The sequence below is a fragment of the Lissotriton vulgaris genome, chromosome 8 (genome assembly GCF_964263255.1).
Source record: "Lissotriton vulgaris chromosome 8, aLisVul1.2, whole genome shotgun sequence".
Lineage (NCBI taxonomy): Eukaryota > Metazoa > Chordata > Amphibia > Caudata > Salamandridae > Lissotriton > Lissotriton vulgaris.
The window spans coordinates 1,569,452,047-1,569,475,178 of NC_141696.1; the positions used below are offsets into that span (position 1 = coordinate 1,569,452,047).

The 23,132-nt window shown below is 49.7% G+C and overlaps 1 protein-coding gene across 1 annotated transcript in view; it reads left to right on the forward strand.

The window, feature by feature from the left end:
* The window catches only part of LOC147700437 (kelch-like protein 13), a 427,954-nt gene that overhangs the window by 380,685 nt on the left and 24,137 nt on the right, over window positions 1-23,132 (forward strand). Inside the window, exons 5-6 of the mRNA XM_086933557.1 lie at window positions 13,936-14,731; window positions 22,047-22,160. Coding sequence (XP_086789683.1) covers window positions 13,936-14,731; window positions 22,047-22,160 — 910 coding nt within the window. The remainder of the gene's footprint in view (window positions 1-13,935; window positions 14,732-22,046; window positions 22,161-23,132) is intronic.

A 23,132-nucleotide genomic window follows, 5' to 3' on the forward strand; every position in this document is an offset into this window, starting at 1 on the left:
TGTGTTAGCTCCTGATCTGCATGGAAAAGCACATTTCAGAAAGACCCAGGGGGCTGAGAGATTGACAGTGAAACGCTCACATTACATGCCACATTAGCACAGAGGCAGGCAATCTGCCCCCTGCTTCGGGGGTGGGGGCTGATATTTAGAATAGTGGGACAGCATGTCTGATGGTCCATGCTCCCCGCCTCGAGCTCAGCATCTGTCCCGAACACCGGCATATCCCGGTGACTCTCAAAATCTCTTCTGCGGTACCACTGCTCAGTGTCGCGATCTTGGTAACACACGGTGTGGCCAAGCCCCAAACTACAGCAGATCTGGGAACCCTGCCCGCCTCGGTTCATCCTCTTCAAAGTGATGGCCAATACAGCCCTGAGTATCTGCCATCAACAGGAAGGGGATCAACCCAAGGGGATATCTGGTATACAGGGAGTGAATTTCAATGGACAAGATCTGTTGATGGGTGATAATGATTTCACCTTAAATCGCTCTCTCGTGGTCTGAGCATTTATTCCGTAAAAGGGAAAGTTAAAGGGTTGTAAGCACCAGCAGAGCTTTGTTTCTTCCTCACATGAGTGTATTTAGTTCATCCTTTATCCATTTAACACATTAGCTAATATATGATAATGTGATTAGGGAGTTAATCAGGAAAAGCTGTGTGGTCCTTGCAACAATAATCACATTTGCATTCAATTCTTCTTGCGGTGTGTTAATTCTGTCCTGTTTGGCACTGGATGCTTCATCAAAGAATAACATAAATCAAATATGGCCAGGGAGATGTGGCAGACATGTTGGATGCTGGGCAGATGTCCATTCCAGGCCGGGGCTGATGGTTGACCGTGGGCAGTTTGCATATCACAGCCAACCGCCGGCCCTCTCACCTCGGACCGGCAGGCTGGAAGCCATGCTGGGGTTGATATCACTCACAAAATGAGAAGGACACATAAGACTAAATCAGACTAAAAAAGGGAGGGGGAAAGAAAAGAGGAAAATGGACTGGCCCACTTAGCTCCCGGCCATGACAACCCAAGTTAGTTAACAACAAAGAATTACACACAAGCAATTTGGTAAAACCCTTATGGTTTCTAAAATTGCCCTCACCCACTAGATAACAACATGCTTCATCATCGGGCCGCTGACACACCCTGGTGCAAGCCAACGTTCAGGGTGGAGCGATATTATTTTGAAAGAGAATTATGAAAAAGAGTCATTTTAAAAGAGGGATGCCAAGTGCAAAAAACAAAATGAATTAAAACTGTCTAAGTGGGTACCTGCCTATATTTTATTATGGGCCCCACTTGGCAGGATTAAAAACATATACTGAGAGGCTATACCAACATGTTTCAGCCTACTCAATTGCCCAACAGGGTCAAAGGCCTTCCTCAGGATACAGATCCCTTATAATTTGTCAGCCTACCTCCTATTCAATCACTACATGGTAGGGAGAATATATTTCCATACTTGCCCTAAGTGTGTCTAATAAGGGCAAGTATGGCCATTTATTCTCCCTACAATATAGTGATTGACACTGCCTATGTTTGGCACCTCGCCGCCATCTGTTGCGTGCAACGATTACACCTCACAACCTTTACACACTGAATCTTGTTATGGTTCCGCACCTTCCCCCCCACAGCGTGTCACAGCATTATTACACTCAGCATGGTGCACGTTTTTAACATATATCAGCAGTAAGGAAAGCACAAATGAAGCACTATTTTTGTAATTATAAAGTTTGATGGAAACATAGATTGTAATATGAACAAAACAAATACCATAACGTCCCCAGGGCTCCTCATTGAGTCCGGCTCTCTTTAACATTGATGTTGCCCCTCTGGCCAGGGTCGTTCGATCATTTGGGCTGGAGGTGCTGTCCTATGCCGACGACACCCAAATTATAGTGTCTATCACTAATAGCATCGCGGCTTCGGTCACCAATTTAAAAAACTGCATGCAGGCCGTTTCCTCTTGGATGATGCTGAACTATCTCAGACTCAACGGGGGTAAAACGGAGGTTTTGCTCTTCGGAAACCAACAGCATATTTGGTCCAATGCATGGTGGCCTGAGACGCTTGGCCCCTTCCCCCACCCTACGTCCCAAGGAAATAATCTTGGAGTTATAGTCGATAACTCTCTCACCTTGAGCCCCCGGGTTAACAGAATTGTGTACACATGCTTTGGGATCATTCGGATTCTTAGGAAAATATATTGTTTTCTTTCTCTCGCATCTCGAAAGCAGGCAGTCATTACCCTGGTGGTATTGAGACTGGACTACTGTAATGCCCTCTATTTGGGCATTAACAAAGGGCTTGCTCATCGTCTGCAGCAGAATGTGGCGGCCAGGCTGGTGATCGGCCTTCCTAAGTCCCATTTGGTCTCAGCTGCTATCAATGAGCCGCACTGGCTCCCTCTAAACCAGAGAATTCCGTTCAAGGCCCTTTGTCTTACCCACAAGGCTTTTTATAGTCTAGGTTCAGAAGGCAACAAAGGACTTATTCGACGATATGCCCCTACCAAGCAGCTATGGTCTGCCTCTAAAAATCTACTAGTAGTCCCTAGGTTTAACCCCTTTCATGTGCCGTGAATTCCGGCACGGGGGGGTGCGGGTAGGGGGGTGAGCGCGGAGCTTCCGTGCTCATGACGGAACCGCTCCATCCTATGTCACGGGCGGCCTGTGCTCATGACGGCGTGGTTCCGTCACTGCCCCGCCTGCTCATTAATTTGCCTACACAAGCAGGGAATTAATGCCGTGTTGGAGGAGAGGCAGCCGCATGACGGAACCAAGCCGTCATGAGCACATGCCGCCCGTGGCTCACAACGGCGAGGTTCTGTCATGAGCACGCAAGGGGTTAAGAGAGTTAGGTGGGGGGGGCAGAGCCTCCTCTGTGGCTGCTGCTAGGCCCTGGAACTCCCCCCCCCTCTTCAATTTCTGGACAGGTGTCCCATTCTCCCTTTCGCAAGGCTTTGAAGACCTGGCTTTTTACCAGTCCATCAGTATGAGCTCAGTGTGTTTTTCCGTCTGAAGGCACATCCAGCAGCACCATGATGTCTTTGGGCAAGGTTGCGCTTTATAAGGCTAATATTCATTCATTCATTTGTAAAGCACACGTTTACTCGTTAGTATCATGGCGCTGAATAACATATTTTATTGTTCCCCAACTGAAAATTTGATTGACCTCAATTGGATGAAAGGCTGAGTGCACCTGCTGGGGTTTGAACCTGTGAGCATGAGGTCTAACACAGGTCCCTGCAGTAGACGCGTTAGTCCACTGGCTTGAAAACTCAAGGCACTTTATTTAGTAATGCGCAAATTTTAAATATTTGTGAAACTCAAATTTCACACGTTCTCTTTTGTGTGGCATGTCGTTTTTTCCCCAAAACTGCATGTTTGTGCACATTTGATGGATATTTCAGTAGAAAATATGCTCTCGGTAACTGACTGTGCTCTTCCACAACATGCTTTAGTAACTCGTGTGTGATGGTGTGCCCGCTGAATATCGAAACCACAATACTGGTGGGACTGGATATCGAGGCCAAAAATAAAAAAATCGGAAGGTAAATAACTCTTGATTGTGTATACCTTACTCATACATATATATGCATGGTACATATATCTTCAGGTATGTAGGTGTAACTTTAGGTGTACTTAACCTTTAGTAACCTGCATGCACTTACCTCTGAGAGAAAGGGCAGGTTCTCTGCGTTCTGGCTGTGAGGAATGAGTATAACCAGTCTAGCGCCTTTCCTTGGATGCCGGCGTTGTGGACCCTGGAGGCTCGTGTGCGGTGGGAGATGGTGTCGAAAGCTGCTGATAGGTCCAAGAGGATGAGGGCTGCCATGTGATCTTGCTTGAGGACGGCGCGGATGTCGTCAGTGGCAGCTATGAGGGCGGTCTTGGTGCTGTGGTTGCTGCTGAATCCGATTGAGAGGTGTGTAAGATGCTGAAGGTTTCTATGAGGGGTGTGCTAGCTGGGTCTTGACAGCCTTTTCAATGGCTTTGGCGGCAAAAGGGAGCAGTGAGAACCTATAGTAACCTATATACACTCACCTCTAGATTTTTCGTCCTGCAATATTCTGTCCTTGATATTTTTGTATCGTGGCATTGTTGGCGTTGACATTCATTAGTACACCCATGTGTGACAGTGTACTTCAAAGTGCATTGCTAGCTACCACACCCTTACCACTCTCCTTGTGAATGGGTGTTCGCTAGACCTGTGTCAGTGTGGCGCTTGCATTTTTCACAATCGCTATGACTTCAGTGACATACATCAAGGTAGTACCTCCCGCTGAACATTGTTCCAGCGCCACCTGGGTACCCGCTGAAAAACTGAAGCGGCCCTGTCCACCCTGCGGTACTGAAACAAACCTTCTGAGGTGACCCACACAGACAGATGCTGTTGAAAAGAAGCACTGGACGCAGGTTAAAGTAAACCCTTTATTGAACTAGAGAGCGCAGAAGGACACGGCCAGCTACCACTGTCCACCTTCCAAGTGCCCCTAGAAGCAGCCGCAGTGTTGAACCCAAACCTTCCAGGAATGCTTACAGCCAACCACTCCTGGTGCCCAAGCAACACAACAGATGTCTAGAACTTTAAGGGACATCACAGCCGGTTATACCGGTGATGACGATTCCACCTATTCTAAAACTCCCAGCACCCATGGCCAGCAGAAGACTCCTGTCGTACAGAGATGTACACTTCTCACACTGCTGCACTTGTCACAAGTGCATTGAGGGTCAAACCACCACAACGCAGGCGCACCAAACGGGTTGTTTCTTATGGTACACAAATGTGCAATGGGAGAGTGATACTGCACACATCTCGCCAGTCCACCTGGTTCTAAAAACCGCCTGATCCCCTTTCAAACATTACACATTCTACTCACCAGGATAACTATTCCACACTTCATACTCACCCTGCAACGCATGTGACCACACGCTTCAGATACACAATCTCACAAACCTTCATGCACACGCATCCCCACACTTAGGTCACCAAAGCTGTTCAGGACAAAGAGCCCACAGGGTTGGCTCGGTAAATGTTTGCTAAGGACTGGCGGTGCACACCGAACGCATTTAATCCATGTATTAGTGCACAGGAGGCAAGTGGATTTTTAAATAAGCATTGCCAATACCAATAGTTCTGACTTTAAAGGAATGTTGTATGGTAACGCAAAGCATTACGAGTAGCTAGCATGGGAATATGTATTTGTGTGGAACCATAACTGTAGAATATTGGTGTTGGTTAAAAAGTCAGGTGACAGTTGCACTGTCAAACCAGTCCTAAAAATCTATGTAGGTTAATGGTTGCCTCCCCCCATCACGGCTGCTGCCAGACAAAAGCACCATAAATTATCTAGTTATCCAAAACTTTTTAATAGCAGGACAAAGTACCCCTGAAAGTTCATCCTCAGGCAGCAGGGTAAATAAAATGATCACAGCTGTCAAGTCAAGTCAAGTCAGCAATTTGTATAGCGCGCTACTCACCCAGAGGGTCTCAAGGCGCTTAAGGGAGAGGGGTTTTCTCTACTGACCGAACAGCCAGGTCTTGAGTTACTTTCTGAAGGAGAGGTGGTGTTGTGTAAGACGGAGGTGGGTGGGGAGGGAGTTCCAGGTCTTGGCTGCCAGGTAAGTGAAGGATCTTCCTCCCATGGTGGCTCTTCGGATGCGTGGAATCGCGGCGAGGGCTTGGTTGGACGATCGTAGTTGGCGGGTGGGGTTGTAAAAGGTCAGGCGAGTGTTGAGGTATCTGGGTCCTTGGTCGTGGAGGGCCTTGTGTGCGTGGGTGAGGAAACGGAACGTGATTCTCTTGTTGACGGGGAGCCAGTGCAGTTCTCTCAGGTGACCGGATATGTGGTTGTGGCGAGGTATGTCTAGGATGAGTCTAGCGGAGGCGTTCTGAATGTGTTGAAGTCTTTTCTGTAATTTGGCTGTGGTTCCGGCGTAGAGGGTGTTTCCGTAGTCCAGTCGGCTGGTGACAAGTTCTTGGGTGACCGTCTTCCTTGTTTCGGTGGGGATCCATCGGAAGATCTTTCGGAGCATGCGTAGGATGTTAAAACATGATGATGAGACGGCGTTGACTTGTCTGGTCATTGAGAGGGAGGAGTCTAGGATGAATCCCAAGTTGTGAGCATGGTCCGTTGGTTTGGGTGCGATGCCTAGGGCCGGGGGCCACCATGAGTCGTCCCAGGCAGAGGGGGATGATCCTAGGATGAGGACTTCTGTCTTGTCTGAGTTCAGTTTTAGACGGCTGTTCTTCATCCACTCAGCTACTTCTTTCATCCCTTCGTGTAGGTTGGTTTTGGCGGTGGTTGGGTCTTTGGTGAGGGAGAGGATCAGCTGGGTGTCGTCTGCATAGGAGATGATGTTGAGGTTGTGTTGGCGTGCGATGGATGCGAGTGGACTCATATAGACATTGAAGAGGGTGGGGCTGAACGATGATCCTTGTGGTACGCCGCATATGACCTCGGTGGCCTCTGATCTGAAAGGGGGGAGGCGGACTCTCTGGGTTCTTCCGGCGAGGAACGAGATGATCCAATCCAAGGCCTTATCTTGTATCCTAACGTTCCTGAGGCGTTGTATAAGGGTGTGGTGGCAGACTGTGTCGAATGCTGCGGAGAGGTCCAGGAGGATGAGGGCCACTGTTTCCCCGTTGTCGAGCAGTGCCCGGATGTCGTCTGTGGCTGCAATGAGGGCGGTCTCGGTGCTGTGGTTGGCTCGGAAACCGGACTGTGAGGGGTCGAGGGAATTGTTAGACTCAAGGAAGGTGGCGAGCTGATTGTTGACGTCTTCTCCATGACTTTGGCGGGGAATGGGAAGAGCGAGATGGGGCGGTAGTTCTTAAGCTCGGTGGGGGTCTGCTGTGGGTTTCTTCAGGAGGGCACTGAGTTCTTCCATGTTTCCAGCGGTGCTGAAGGAGCAGTTGATGATGTCCCGGAGTTGGGGGGCGATGATGGAGTCAGCTTTGTTGAAGATGTGATGGGGGCATGGGTCGGTTGGGGATCCGGAGTGGATGGAGTTCATCGTGCGGATGGTGTCTTTGGTGCTGATCGGGGTCCAGGTGTGCAGGGTGGTGGTGGGGGGTTTCGGTTCTGTGGTCGGGGGAGTGGTCAAGTCTCCGAAGCTGTTATGTATGTCAGCGATCTTGCTGTGGAAGAATGAGGCTAGAGAGTCACAGAGGTCTTGAGAGGGAGTGATGTCGTTGTTGCCGGCGCTGGGATTAGTGAACTCTTTGACAATGCTGAAGAGTTCTTTGCTGTTGTGAGCGTTGTTGTCTAGTCGATCCTTAAATGCTGATTTTTTGGTGGTGCAGATCAGCTGGTGGTGTTTGCGGGTGGCGTTCTTGAGGGCGGTCATATTGTCTGTGGTTAGGATCCTTCGCCAGGCTTTCTCGAGGGTGCGGCAGTCCTTTTTGGAGTTCTTGAGGTCGTCGTTGAACCAAGAGGCTTTTTTGCTTCCTGGCTTGTTGGGAGGGTTTTTCAAGGGTGCTAGTTCATCAGCGCAGTGTGTGATCCATTGTGCGAGATTGATGGCTGCTTGATTAGGGTCCGTTGGTCTGGCAGGAGGGTTTTGGTTCAGAGATGTGGTGAGCTGGTCGGTGGTAATTTTGTTCCAGCTTCTGCGGGGAACTTGTTGTGGGTGGTGGTGGGTTGTGGTCTTTCTGAAGCTGAAGCGGATGCAGCTGTGGTCTGTCCAGTGGAGTCCCGTGGCGTGGTTGAAGGAGATGTGCTTGCTGGAGGAGAAGATTGGGTCGAGTGTGTGTCCGGCGTAGTGGGTGGGGGTGTTCACCAGTTGTTTGAGTCCGAGATTGGCGAGGTTGTCCAGCAGGGTGTTGGTGTTGTTGCCGTTGTTATTCTCTAGGTGGAAGTTGAGGTCCCCAAGGAGAATAAAGTTATCGGAGTGGAGGGCGTGCGGGCTGATGAAGTCGGCGATGTCTTCGCTGAATTGTGTGCGGGGACCTGGGGGTCTATAAATGAGGGTGCCTCTGAGTGTGGTCTTGGGGTCGGTGTGTATCTGGAAGTGGAGGTGTTCAGTGGCTACGAAGGAGTCGTCGGAGCTGGTCGTGATGCAGATGGTCTTCTTGTGAACCATGGCGATGCCTCCTCCTGTTATGTTGATGCGGTCTCTTCGGATGATCTTGTATCCGTCCGGGATGGCTATGGCGATGTCTGGCACTGATGAGGCGTTCATCCAGGTTTCCGTGAGAAAGGCGACGTCCGGAGTTGTGGTGTCGAGTAGGTTCCATAGTTCGATGACGTGTTTGTGGACGGAGCGGGTGTTGACCAGGATGCACTTCAGGTGGTTGAAGTTGGAGCTCTGAGTGACGTGTGCGGATGCAGTGTGGGTCTTAATGCTGCAGAACTTGCAGAATTGGCAGGTTAAGGGTCCGTGGGTGCATCCTGGGGCGGCTCGGTGGCAGTCTTGGAGGCGGCCGGTGTTGAGTGCAGTGACGGTTGCGGCGTCGTAAGTTCGGCGGGAGGGTTGGTCTTTGCGGGGTCCAGGAGATCTGCCACTGGGCGCGGTCCAGGCGCGGAAGGGCGTAGACGGGCTTACCTTTGGCGCGCCTTCGGTGCGCATATGGCGCGTCCGCTGCGCGTGAACGCTGTGCGGAAGTGCATCTGTCATAAGTGGAAAGTGGGGGGGGGGCGGAGCGAGGGAGGAGCAGCTGGGAGGCGGGAGCCGGGTGGCGAGTGGGGAGGGGATTGGTCTTGGGATGCTGTAGGGAACGGGGGTGGGGCCGCGGGGGAGCAGCGGCAGGAAGCGGGGAGCGGTGTGGAGGGACGGGCTAGGGGGCACAACAAAATGGCACCAAAAGCGAAACTAAACAGTGCAGGACTAGATCGGGGACACGATGTTCTGCAAGTACAAATACACAATGGCAAACAATGCAGGCAGGTCGGGGGTACAATCCGGCACAGATGACGATCGTAAACAAAGGCGCAGGATGCAGGCAATATCGGAGCGCAATCTTCAGCAGAAATACAATGGCAAACAATGCAGGCAGGTCGGGGGTACAATCTGGCACAGGAAATGATTATGAGTAAAGCCACAGAATGCAGGCGAGATCGAGAGCAAAAAGCAAGGTTGATACAATACCAGGTGGGCGAGGAGCGGGTGGAGCGGCCGGTTCTGACCAGGTCAGATCGGTCACAGCGCTTCACGTCCCGGGTCCTTCCTTAACTTTCCAGTGGGAGGGCGGAGCAGCTGGGAGGCGGGAGCAGGGTGGCGAGTGGGGAGGGGATTGGTCTTGGGATGCTGTAGGCAACGGGGGTGGTGCCGCGGGGGAGCAGCGGCAGGGAGCGGGGAGCGGGGTGGAGGGACGGGCTAGGGGGCACAACAAAATGGCACCAAAAGCAAAACCAAACAGTGCAGGAGTAGATCGGGGGCACGATGTTCTGCAAGTACAAATACACAATGGTACACAATGCAGGCAATATAGGGATCACAATCTTCAGCAGAAACACAATGGCAAACAATGCAGGCAGGTCGGGGCTACAATCCGGCACAGATGACGATCGTAAACAAAGGCGCAGGATGCAGGCAATATCGGGAGCACAATCTTCAGCAGAAATACAATGGCAAACAATGCAGGCAGGTCGGGGGTACAATCTGGCACAGGAAATGATTATGAGTAAAGCCACAGAATGCAGGCGAGATCGAGAGCAAAAAGCAAGGTCGATACAAGACCAGGTGGACGAGGAGCGGGTGGAGTGGCCGGTTCTGACCAGGACGGCAAGCAATGTTTTGTGGAAGCACACAACTTCTGCCCTATCAAAACATGTACTCCTGGCTCTCGACAGGTGGGCAGAGTCGAAGCCCCTCTCCTGGTGATTCTCACATAATTGCCTGGCGACAGCTGCCCATTGGCCCAGACCATAAAAACTAGGAAATAATGTCCAATGGAAAGTCTGAATGGCCAGTACCAATTGTAAGTGGTTTGTGCAGCTCTTAACCATCAGCTGGCTCTCCGGGGAGTTTGGGTGGAAGAATGAGCTAAATGTAAAACGCAAAGAAGGGGACTTTGGAGGGGTGGAGTATGGGAGGGCGGGGGTGGAGGCAGCTATATCATAGAACAATTCCAATAATCCCATTGGCTTAAATGCTTCTGCCAATCAGAATAGCTCAAACACTGAACAGAATCCTGGAAAACGCAGTTTTGCTCTAGTGTTCCACAGGGTGAAAGGTTCAATTTGTCCAGAGGTGGAAGTCTGGTGGTACACCCCTGCAATCTGCAGCTCCGCCCGCCTCCAATGGATGTCACAGGGGTGTTCCTCCCCGGAGCTGACTGTAACCAATCAAGGAAAGCAGTTTCACTTGAAGGAGCCCCTTACCTGCAAGTGTTTATGGCTGAGATGTTTTAAGGAATGGGCAAAGGGGGCTCTTTCCAGGGCCCCACCTTTCAAGGGGCCCCTTGCTATTTGGTAATGATAGGGCCTCTCATTAATTAATCCAAAATAATCAAGTTGTAATGACTACCTGCAACTCTCTTGTTCATGGAATGTTTGCAAGTATACCACCGCCTCATACATGCCCCCCCTTGCTCCACTTTCATGCCAATCTGTGGGCTGTGTGTGGCTCGAGACCGTACAAGGGCGACTCGCGATAAGGAGCCGAGTCAAAGGGTACGGGTGCTGATTTTAAATCAGCAATTACCTACCATTTGTCTTTTTACTTTTACTGTTGCTTAACTTTTAAGGTATTATCATTAGGTGTGTTTTTGCTGCAAATGGATCATGAAACCAAAGTTGTTGGGAACAGGGCCCCGAAACCGGTTTGACCCAGGGCCCCCAAAATTCTTAAGATGTCTCCGGTTATGGCCCCTTTCCTTGGTCTCTTGTGCCCAGGGCCAGACACGTTCACAAATGTGGATTAGTAAAGTAGTCTTAGGTGATAAATTCGCCTAAGTCTGGTCTTGTACAGTCATCAGATTGATAATAGCCCAAAATACTGAATGTCAACCAAGCACATGCCCAACACAGGGCGCGCAGGCTTGAGCCTTACCCCTGGCCAGACCCCTCCCATTCAGAATATAAGGCTTGTGTCAGCAGTTACCACTAGTGCATTTTCGTTGTTTTCAGCTTGTCCACGCCATTGCATACGAGGGCCAACAATACGACACTCGGCCTTACTCTTCCGCAATGGACTATTTTAGCTGAATAGCTGACACAACAAAACACAACATCCCAAGACACATGTTGGCGTTTTCGGTGAGGTGCAATGAGGGCACAAATGAGCTTAAAAAAGATGGGATGGAATGCTACCTAAAGGGGATTGCTGCGTTTTAAGAAGTGCTCCCTAAACCAGCGCCACCAATTTCTTTTTTCTCACAGTGGTGCTTCATCAGTGAGAGCAGCAATACCCAGATGAGACTCCCCAGGTCACTGTGCCTAGAGTCTCAAACTGCCCTTCACTGAAGAGGCGCTAGAAACACAAACTGTGTCCGGGGCAGCTTGAGTGTGAGGGCCAAGGAGTTGTGGCCTCCTGACCCAGTCTGTGCTCTTCCTTTGGGGCAGAATCCGGAAAACAAGAGGATCATTTTTGCTGTATAGGGCTTCGGTGGTAAGATATTTGAAAGCTGAGAGATAGCTCTGCTATTGAAATAGGAGCCATAGAGATTCTGCTGGAGGAGGTCCATGCTTGTAAATTCTGAGGGATAACTCAGCGGTGAGATCTGTCTATTTAAGTAAGTATATAGTATTCTATAGCGCACACCTACCAAAAAGTAGGGGTGGGCGGAATTTGCATAATCACGCTACGCAAAGCTCTGTGAAACGGTAAAAAATCTCCACAAGCATGCAGAAATTCCACGAACACGCGGAATTGCTTGTTCCGCCCATTCGTGATGCTTTTTTCCTGTTCGCGAACGCTGTTTGCATGCACTGGTGGAAATATCTCATGAACACGCATTTTGAAAGCTCGAACAAGCAAATATTTCCGCAAAGCAGAGGACGGCGGAATTTCGGGCAATTCTGCGTTCTCATGGAACATGGAATTACACAAATTCCGCGAGCGGAGCGGAATTTCCCACCAGGCCTACCAAAAGGCCACGGAGCGATGTACGTGGTCAAAGGCAAGCTTAGTCAGTGAGTGACAGGAGGGGGATGTGGTTTCGGTTACGGCATTGTGATGTGGTGTTCTTTAAAGAGGTGAGATGTAACTCTTTCCTAAATTGGAGCAGTGTTGAGACAATCCTGAAGGAGATGGAATGTTGTCCCAGATCCTGGGGCATAGATGGACAAGGCTGGTGGACAAGGCCTGGTGTCTTGCTTTTTTCACACGTCTCCAGTCTGATGGTGTCCTGTATGTAGGTGTGAACAGCCGCGGTCCTTGCAGGTAACAGCAATGGGCGGTGGGCCGGATAAGGGGGGACCTCAAGGGACAATGCTGAGGTGTGAAGAGAACTACTAGAGATGCTAAGCTTGTCTGCAAAATAAGGGGTGCGGGGCTTTTGATAGCTTTGCAAATGATGCAGTTGGTTTTGAAGATAGTGCAGGGTGACTAGGGCACCCAATCGGTGCCATCAGGCTGGGGTGCAATGATCCTATTTCTTTGAGCTCTTGATGAGACATGCTGCAACGGGTAGGATGCTCGTGAGGGCCGCTGCAGAGGAGGCACGGGCAGGGCGTTACCACCATCCAAGTGCGAGTGTACGAGGGCTTAACAGACAAATCTGAGGGATAGTTCTGCTTTCTCCAGGTACAGCATGTGAGTTCATTGTTACTTGATGGCTAGCTCAATGCTATGCCCGGGAGATTCTTGTGGTGTCTGCAAGCGAGTTCCATCTACCTAACCTGACGGATCCCTCTCCCGTGAGAGGCGTCGACTTGTAAATCATTTTTTAACCTGAGTTATCCTTTTGGGGGGGCGGGCGAGTGTGGAAGGTGGGCATGCCTCCTCCCTTAGACTTCATCTCTCAACAATACCATTTGATATCAGATCAACCCTTTATTGATCTCATGATTGCCCAGAGTGGGCATGTAACACTTTCTTGCTCTCTCAGCGCCCCTCCCTCCATGTTAAGGTTCGGTTCTGATGCGGGGCACAATCTCTCGGTGCTTGGGTGCCCCTCACAGAAGAGGCTGAGGTGTTTAGGGGTGCTTACGTGCCTCTCTATAGCTTAAGCTGCCATGCAGAAGAAACACGCCCAGGAATATGAGCTAGGCTAGTGGTTCCCAATCAGTGGTACAGGGACCCTTGGGGGTCGGCCAAACCTCCTCAGAGGGTCTGTGACTACTTAGAAAATTAAATAATATTAACAGATTAATAAAGTGTACATAAATAAAGAACCTAAATGTACAATTGAACATTTTAAAACGTACTGTAAATGTGAAGTAATTAGAAGTTTGAGGCTAAAAATGGCATTAGAACCCTCAGATCGACTCGCGGGAGCAGGGCAGGTGCGTCAAACAGAATATAGTGTGGACGATGAGTGACCCCAATTGATTGTAGAAAAGCTCCAACCTTCCTATTAAAATTAAAATGCAGATTTTTTGTATTATGTGTTTGCAAATAAATACAATGTGTCATCATATGTTCGTTTGTTTGAATGTTTTTTTTCTGCATTGTTTGTATATTGTGTTACAGTTCAAATCCACTGCAATGTTTAGGCCAGGGTCCCCGGATTCCAAAAATGACTGGTGGGGGGGTCTCAGGATTCCAATATTAATCAAGTGGAGGGTCTTTGGGTGCCAGTAATGATTAAGTGGGGTCGCCAGAGTCAAAAGGTTGAGAACCACTGACCTACACTGCTTTTTTGGGGTTGGGTCAAGGCTGATTTGCAAATGGCGCCCTTCTAGCACAGACAGGCTAAACATCAATTGAATGAAATGTCACCCAGAGCAAATTTCAGCACTTGGGTATGTTTTCTAGAGGGTAGCAACAGATAACAAGATTGCTCTCATGTTTCATTTCCTAATTGTGATCTCAAATTCTGCCTGCAGGTGACTCTGGAAAACTGCATGGAGGTCAGTTCCATCGCCAACACGTACCATCTTGGCCAACTAGAAGATTGCATGACAGACTTCCTGCGGCGAAACTTCTCATCTTTCCTGTCCAGTGGCGAGTACCTGAAGCTGTCTGCAGAGCAGCTGGCACACATCTTCAGCTGCAACAGCCTTAAGGGCTGCTCAGAAATTGACCTGTATAGAGCCGCCAAGGCCTGGCTCGCCCAGGACGAGTCACACAAGCAGTTCACCTACAAGCTAATGAGTAAGATCCGCTTCCCGCTCTTGACCCCCCAAGAGCTAGTGGACATTGCCCAGAAACCTGGCTATCTTAAGGTTGACACCGCCTGCCTCAACCTGCTTCTGGAGGCCTCCAACTACCAAATGTTACCAGATATGCAGCCCATGATGCAAAGCGAGCGCACAGCGATCCGCTCGGATGCTACCCAACTCGTCTCCCTTGGCGGGGTCATGCGCCAACAGCTGGTGGTGAGCAAGGAGCTCCGGCTGTTCGACATGAAGACGCGTATGTGGAAGGCCCTGCAGCCCATGGACGCCCCTCGCTACCAGCATGGCGTAGCAGTGATTGGCAACTTCCTGTTCGTTGTTGGCGGACAAAGCACCTACGACACCAAAGGAAAGACAGCTGTGGACACCACCTTCCGCTATGACCCGCGCTTCAACAAGTGGCGCCAGTTGGCTTCGCTCAATGAGACGAGAACCTTCTTCCACCTGAGTGCCTTGAAGGGGCATCTTTATGCTGCCGGAGGCAGGAACATGACTGGAGAGATAGGTACCCACCATGTCTGATGTACCTTGTCTTTCAGGTGATGTTAGATTTAAATAACCATAGGGAGCGACCATGAGGGCCGCTGGTGTGGCACTGAATTAGAAGGCCTTCTTCAGGTCAGTAAACCCAGTTTATGGTGGTAGCGAGCAGATGTCATTCCATTCCACCATCCCGCTGATGGCCTTTGCTCTTGGATGTCTTGCACCAGTTACCAGTGGGCCCCACCCAGAGAACACTGGGTTTCTACACTATATGTGCTTAAGCTTAGGGGCACTTCATAGGACACAGAATTTTGACTGTGATTGAAGGGTTTATTTATTTATTTAACCATTTTTATAGAGTGCGAATTAGACCCACAAAAAGTGACTGTGTGTTTCACAAACAACACAAAAAACTCTTCTGTTTCCAAAAACTAGATAACTCAGATCTCCATTTTTAATTCATCCCTGTCTGGTCAGTCTTAAGCGCTGGGATGCTCCCGAGTGGCCATGCGCTATAAAAGAACCTTTTAATAATAATAATAATAATAACAAACTTTAATAGAGACAAGTAAAAAATACAAAGGAAAATATACTACAAAAGAAAGGTGAATAAAAAACACAACAGGTAGGTGAACATTTGTAGCAGCCACAACTGAGTTGAAAGTGACAACATATGAGGCTAAAGGAAGGTTGGAGTAGTCTGTGTAAGAGGTTATTGCTCGAGAGCATAGTGTCGGCAGATGTAGGAGGGGCTGTGGCAGCTCAGTGGGTTGAGTCTGAGGGATCTCTTGAATTGTCTCAGGGCAGGAGGTAGCCTGGTTTGGTTTGGAAAATGTTCCTTATCTTAGGGGAACGGTTGGGGAATGAGAGCTTACGGGTGGACCTTTTTCTTGGAGTAAGAAACCTCTAGGTGTAAGGATGTTTCACCTCTTGAGGTTCTGCTGCCACCAAAGACAGAGAGTTTGTGCCCGGTGTGAGGGAGTGTGAGTGTGTAATGCTTCATTTGAGAAGCATGCTGTCTTGTAGATGCAAAAGACACACAATTAATGGACGGAATGCAGAACAAATCAGGACATTCACCCCCAGTCAAGAGATCTGGTTTAAATCCATTATTCTTTTGCGCACCATGCCACCCCAGTCCAGGGAGCACCTGGCTTGGCAGATCAGGCTGGATTGTTACCATGAGGCACAGGGTCAAGACTGATTGGCATATGGCCAAGTCTAAACTGGGTTGGCATGGTGATCAAAAGAATGATGGATTTAACCCAGATCTCTTGATTATGGGTGAATGTTTTGATTTGTTTTGCATTCTGTCTATCATTTGTGTGTTTTTTGTCTTCTAGGTGCAGCACACTCCTAGTGTCGGCCAATCGAGGGACTCAGGACAGTCTTAGCACCTTGACTTGTGTCTCAGCACTTGACATAAGCTGGGCAGAATGTTTATGTCCAGATATCAAGGGCAGAAATATCATCCAATGAAACACGGGCCGACATGTCGCTCATGATATCCTGGGACTATTCTGGACAAGGAGTGTAGAACCTCTTTGTTGGGCAATGACCATGGCTGGCTTGGACTGGAGGCTTTTCGGTCAGCTCTTGGGAGGAAGGGCCTGATATTTCGTACGAGTCTCCCTTGATAGTTGACATTCTTTGCGATGGACTCCACATGCGTGTTTGGGTTGAGCTTGGAGTCAAGATTACATTCGAGGGACTTTGCAGTGGTGACAAGTTTTGGTAAAATGAGTAAGTGCTCGTGTATTCATTCCAAGCTAGAGGTGGGGCGAGTTTCTGAGAGGAAAAGGTTGACGCACAATGTCTTTTGTGGGTTCAGTTTAGATTGTATTCGGCTCATGCTTAATTGTATCTCAAATGCAAGTGGTCAGGGTGTGGTCAATTCTCAGATAGAGACGCGTGTCATCACAGTATTGGTGGATCCCACACGTATGTAGTAGATCAGGTTGTGGTTTCATCTATGCATTCAAAAGAGGAGGGGGTGGAGATTTGGGGCACAGGGTGTGAGTGGGATTCTCTGCCAGTGTTAGTGGACTGCAATCCCTTTATGAGATAAGATTGGATCCATTGCAGGATCATGTTCTAAAAAACACTTTCTCTCATTAAAGAAAGACATACCAATATCATGAGGATAGTTCCAGTAGTACTTACAGACACGGGTTTCATTGAAAAAGGACAGAGTGAGATCACCTTCCTTGGGAAGTATAGCATTGGTGCTGCGACCGCAGGGGACATGCATTGGAATTGACACAGAAGGTGATGGTTGGTGAGGAATTCCATAATTCTGCTGGTAACACCATTTTTGAGGATGTTAAGGAGGTTGTATTTGCTACTAATCTGAGCTTGGTGTACCACATTTGGAAGACTAGCTGAACATGGCCAGCTTTAAGGGGATGAGTATTAACATTATTGAAAATCTCTGATCGCTGATGATAGGGGTAAACCAGGCTGAGGCATCCAGGCTCCAAAGGGTTCAAAATGCCGCGGCGCGGGCCATTGTGGGTCTTCCCAGACATTGTTCTGCTTCGGGTACCATCTCGGCCCTACATTGGCTACCGGTCAGACAGCGGATCAAGTTTAAGGTGCTCTGTCTGGCCTTTAAAATCATGAAACTTTCTTCGCCGCCGGCACTTGCCAACCTGCTCATTCCCTACATCCCTCCGAGATCACTAAGATCAGAGGCTCTTCATCTAGCAGTCTGCCCCCGTTTTAAACTTTATAAAAAAGAGGAACCCACACTTCAATAAGTTTCACACCATTTGAATTTGGGATGAAAGAAGATAAACAAAGCTTAATATGTTTATCTGGGCGATTAGTTGCGCCACTAATGCTTTTTTATAAAGCATTTGGGCCCTTACCCCACTTCTGTCCGCATGGGCCAAACTCCCTTTGTTGTAAAAACCGTTTTAAACTTAGCAGAACGGGTGGCCGCTCCTACCGGGTGCTTGCAGCGGGGTTGTGGAACTCGGTCCCCTTGCACATCCGAGCTCTGAATGATTTGTCCACCTTCAGGCGTGCTATTAAAACTTTCCTGTTCCCCGCTTCCGAGTAGCCGCCCCCCTTTTTCTTTTTCCCTTTGTGTGTTATGTTATAGTACTTGTCTAAGCGCCGGGACGCCCCTTGGCTGGGGCAGCTTTGCGCTATAAAAATATTATTAACATAACATAACATAACATAACATAATGAGGATAATCAACGTGTTTTTCATCTGTAGGAGTAGACAACATCTTCAGTTGAGTATTGATCGGGTCTAGTATTTAAAGCTTTCTTCATGAACTCCTCTTAGATAAATAGTTTGTTATGTAGCTGTGCCCAGTAGGGTTTGAGGGCAGTGATGGGTCTCGATGTCTGCTCTGATCACATGAATCATCTTTGTGAAGGAATGAGAGATTCACTGTAAGAGATCCTGATGACGTTTGTCTGCTGACGCTATCAAACTGGTCAGCAACAACTTTCCCATCCTGTTGTGCAAACTGTGACAGCCAATTGTGTGTCTTTTGCTTTCTCACCCCAAGTGCGCCAGGTATGCCCAGACGTAGGTCCTGGGCTCGGTGTGCCACTGGATTCAAGCTATCCTGTCTGAAGAGGGGTGAAACCCTGAAACCGGTCCCATGATGCTTGTTTCCGGTCCAGGGAGGACCTGGCTTGGCAGTTCGGTCTGGACTGTTCCCATGAGGCACAGGGTCAGACTGATTTGCATATGGCCGGGTCTGAACTGGGGTGGCGGAGTGAGCTAAAGAATGATGGATTTAAACCGGATCTCTTGACTGGGGTGAATGTTTTGATTTGTTCTGCATTCCGTCCATCAATTGGGTGTCTTTAGCCAAGGATCCCCAGCGGCACCAGAGAGGGTTAGTCATGTTAAAACCTTTTTCTAAGCGCTTGCTGCATTTAAATATGCCTCCACAGCACAGCACAGCACTGTGACATTGTTGCCCTGTATCTGGGTCTTTGTTGAACATCTCTGGTACAGGCCTGATATGGCTATTTAGTTGTGGGTGACGCACAGACCCCAGACCTTGGTATAGTCACCTAGACTAGTTGCATGTTTCAATGAATACCTCTGTCTCGAATGAACGGCTGAGGGGAGGCTGACGCCAAGGAATGCTTCCTTCTCACAACGGAGGGATGAGGAGAGCCAGCTGACAGCCAATACCTCTATTCTTGGATAGAAGGAAAGATTGACTTCTAGGAGGCTCCTCCCTCGCTGATGATGGACGAGGGAAGGCTGGTTTCTAGGAGGCTCCTCCCTCGCTGATGATGGATGAGGGAAGGCTGGCTTCTAGGAGGCTCCTGCCTCGCTGATGATGGACGAGGGAAGGCTGGTTTCTAGGAGGCTCCTCCCTCGCTGATGATGGACGAGTGAAGGCTGGCTTCTATGAGGCTCCTCCCTCACTGATAATGGATGAGGGATGGCTGGCTTCTAGGAGGCTCCTCTCTCGCTGATGATGGACGAGGGAAGGCTGGTTTCTAGGAGGCTCCTCCCTCGCTGATGATGGATGAGGGAAGACTGGCTTCTAGGAGGCTCCTCCCTCGCTGATGATGGACGAGTGAAGGCTGGCTTCTAGGAGGCTCCTCCCTCGCTGATGATGGATGAGGGAAGGCTGGCTTCTAGGAGGCTCCTCCCTCGCGGATGATGGATGAGGGAAGGCTGGCTTCTAGGAGGCTCCTCCCTCGCTGATGATGGATGAGGGAAGGCTGGCTTCTAGGAGGCACCTCCCTCGCTGATGATGGACGAGTGAAGGCTGGCTTCTAGGAGGCACCTCCCTCGCTTATGATGGACGAGTGAATGCTGGCTTCTAGGAGGCTCCTCTCTCGCTGATGATGGACGAGGGAAGGCTGGTTTCCAGGAGGCTCCTGCTTCGCTGATGATGGAGGAGGGAAGGCTGGCTTCTAGGAGGTTCCTCTCTCACTGATGATGGACGAGGGAAGGCTGGTTTCTAGGAGGCTCCTGCCTCGCTGATGATGGAGGAGGGAAGGCTGGCTTCTAGGAGGCACCTCCCTCGCTGATGATGGACGAGGGAAGGCTGGCTTCTAGGAGGCTCCTCCCTCGCTGATGATGGACGAGGGAAGGCTGGTTTCTAAGAGGCTCCTCCCTCGCTGATGATGGATGAGGGAAGACTGGCTTCTAGGAGGCTCCTCCCTCCCTGATGATGGACGAGTGAAGGCTGGCTTCTAGGAGGCTCCTCCCTCGCTGATGATGGATGAGGGAAGGCTGGCTTCTAGGAGGCTCCTCCCTCGCTGATGATGGATGAGGGAAGACTGGCTTCTAGGAGGCTCCTCCCTCGCTGATGATGGACGAGTGAAGGCTGGCTTCTAGGAGACACCTCCCTCGCTGATGATGGACGAGGGAAGGCTGGCTTCTAGGAGGCTCCTCCCTCGCTGATGATGGACGAGTGAAGGCTGGCTTCTAGGAGGCTCCTCCCTCGCTGATGATGGACGAGGGAAGGCTGGCTTCTAGGAGGCTCCTCCCTCGCGGATAAGGGATGAGGGAAGGCTGGCTTCTAGGAGGCTCCTCCCTCGCTGATAAGGGATGAGGGAAGGCTGGCTTATAAGAGGCTCCTCCCTCGCTGATGATGGACGAGGGAAGGCTGGTTTCTAGGAGGCTCCTCCCTCGCTGATGATGGATGAGGGAAGACTGGCTTCTAGGAGGCTCCTCCCTCGCTGATGATGGACGAGTGAAGGCTGGCTTCTAGGAGGCTCCTCCCTCGCTGATGATGGATGAGGGAAGGCTGGCTTCTAGGAGGCTCCTCCCTCGCTGATGATGGACGAGTGAAGGCTGGCTTCTAGGAGGCTCCTCTCTCGCTGATGATGGACGAGGGAAGGCTGGTTTCTAGGAAGCTCCTCCCTCGCTGATGATGGATGAGGGAAGACTGGCTTCTAGGAGGCTCCTCCCTCGCTGATGATGGATGAGGGAAGGCTGGCTTCCAGGAGGCTCCTCTCTAACTGATGATGGACGAGGGAAGGCTGGCTTCTAGGAGGCTCCTCCCTCGCTGATGATGGATGAGGGAAGACTGGCTTCTAGGAGGCTCCTCCCTCGCTGATGATGGACGAGTGAAGACTGGCTTCTAGGAGGCTCCTCCCTCGCTGATGATGGACGAGTGAAGGCTGGCTTCTAGGAGACACCTCCCTCGCTGATGATGGATTAGGGAAGGCTGGCTTATAAGAGGCTCCTTCCTCGCTGATGATGGATGAGGGAAGGCTGGTTTCCAGGAGGCTCCTGCCTCGCTGATGATGGACGAGTGAAGGCTGGCTTCTAGGAGGCTCCTCTCTCGCTGATGATGGACGAGGGAAGGCTGGCTTCTAGGAGGCTCCTCTCTCGCTGATGATGGACGAGGGAAGGCTGGCTTCTAGGAGGCTCCTCCCTCGCTGATGATGGATTAGGGAAGGCTGGCTTCTAGGAGGCTCCTCCCTCGCTGATGAAGGACGAGTGAAGGCTGGCTTATAGGAGGCTCCTCCCTCGCTGATGAAGGACGAGGGAAGGCTGGCTTCTAGGAGGCTCCTCCCTCACTGATAATGGATGAGGGGAGGCTGGCTTCTAGGAGACACCTCCCTCGCTGATGATGGACGAGTGAAGGCTGGCTTCTAGGAGGCTCCTCCCTCGCTGATGATGGATGAGGGGAGGCTGGCTTCTAGGAGGCTCCTCCCTCGCTGATTATGGATGAGGGGAGGCTGGCTTCTAGGAGGCACCTCCATCGCCGACGATGGATGAGGAAAGGCTGGTTTCCAGGAGGCGCCTCCATCATTAATGATGAATGAGAGAAGGCTGGCTTCTAGGAGGCGCCTCCATCGCGGACGATGGATGAGGGAAGGGTGGTTTATTGAAGGCAACTCCCTTGCTAAGGATGAATGAGGGAAGGTTGGCTTCTAGGAGGCACCTCCCTCTCTAATGATTTTTTTACATATATACAATGTGATGTATGTGGGTGTATTCAGTGTCTTTATGACCATGCTCTTTCCATTTATTTATTCTAGTTTTCTTTCAATTGTTAGTATTTGTTAGTGCTGGTAGTGCTATTATCTGCCTCCATTGATTTGTACATATTTCCTTTGCAGTTCCTGTGAGTAGCGTGTGTGGTGTGTGACTCACTTCAAGGCTTGCTTGGAGTAGAGTTGGGTGTGTTATGGCTACAGTATAAGAGGAATAGATGTGGCTATATGCTTCCTGAATTGCAATTGACGTGCCCCTTTTAAGGTGTCTTTTCATCTTTGATAGCAAGGGGTGTACTTCGAATCGTGTAAGTAACTTTCTGAATGGTGATGACGTTATATTTACAAAGCTTCTAAGGGACCATGACACCACTCCCTTCTCTTTGCCTCTGCAGCATCCGTGGAACGTTACGACCCTTCGAGGAACGAGTGGACCTTCACCTCCCCGTTAAACGAGCCCCACTATGGACACGCGGGCGCCGTGCACGGAGACTACATGTACATCTCAGGTGAGTCCTGAGGAGCTTCAGACTCTGGGAGCTGGAGAGTCCACGGTACATGGTCCATGCTCCTGCCAACATGTGGGAGGAGTTTGGAGATGAATGATGATCAACGGTGTAGTGTTCAACCTCCCTAGTGATTTGTCATGTGACATCCTGCTCCTCTTTTCAACATCCTAACTTACTCATCATGTTTTCCTGCACAGGTTATCAGTGCTTCAAGTCTTTTGTAAGGTTAACTTTTTAATGTTTGTGTTGCTTCAGAGCTTAGTTCTTCACTGCACTGGAGAAGCAGCTGAACTTTGGCTAAACTTTGAAAGAGTATTAAACTGGACTTTGTGGGAGAGTGAAGGGAGCACCGTGTTGTACGTTAGCTCTGGCTAATAAAATAGCATGTAAATAAAAACAAATTGGCTAAAAATGCAAAGCCCTAAAGTGGGACAGTAATGAAATATTGCAATCATTTCGCAATGTGTGAGAGAAGCCATCATGTACACATGGGTGCTGGGACTCACCCTGCCCAAAATAACATTGAAAAAGGGTAGCATAACAGTGGATTTTTCCTATTAGTTTTCAAAATATTTTTAGCATGATATTTAACTTCATTTTCCCATTCAGCTGTTTTGAGTAGATTCTCACTGCAGCTGATGAGTAAGAATGTACATGACAGGGTTAGGGTGAAGAAGAGACTAAGACCCAAACTTACCAACATTCTCCTGGTGCGAAACGTAGTTCAAGATTTACTAAGATGTGCAAAGTCCAATTTGTATGGCTTAGTGTTACATTGCATTGTGGATATGCTACATGAGTTAATCAATCAATCAAGCGTTTGTTAAGCGCGACTACACACCCGTAAGGGTCTCAATGCACTGGGAGTGCAGGGATGCAGGTTTCAGTCCATCAAGAAGAAGGTCTGTTGAGGAGCCAGGTTTTGAGGTTTCTAGTGAGGTTGGGTAGCGATGTTCTCTGTCTGAGGTGGAG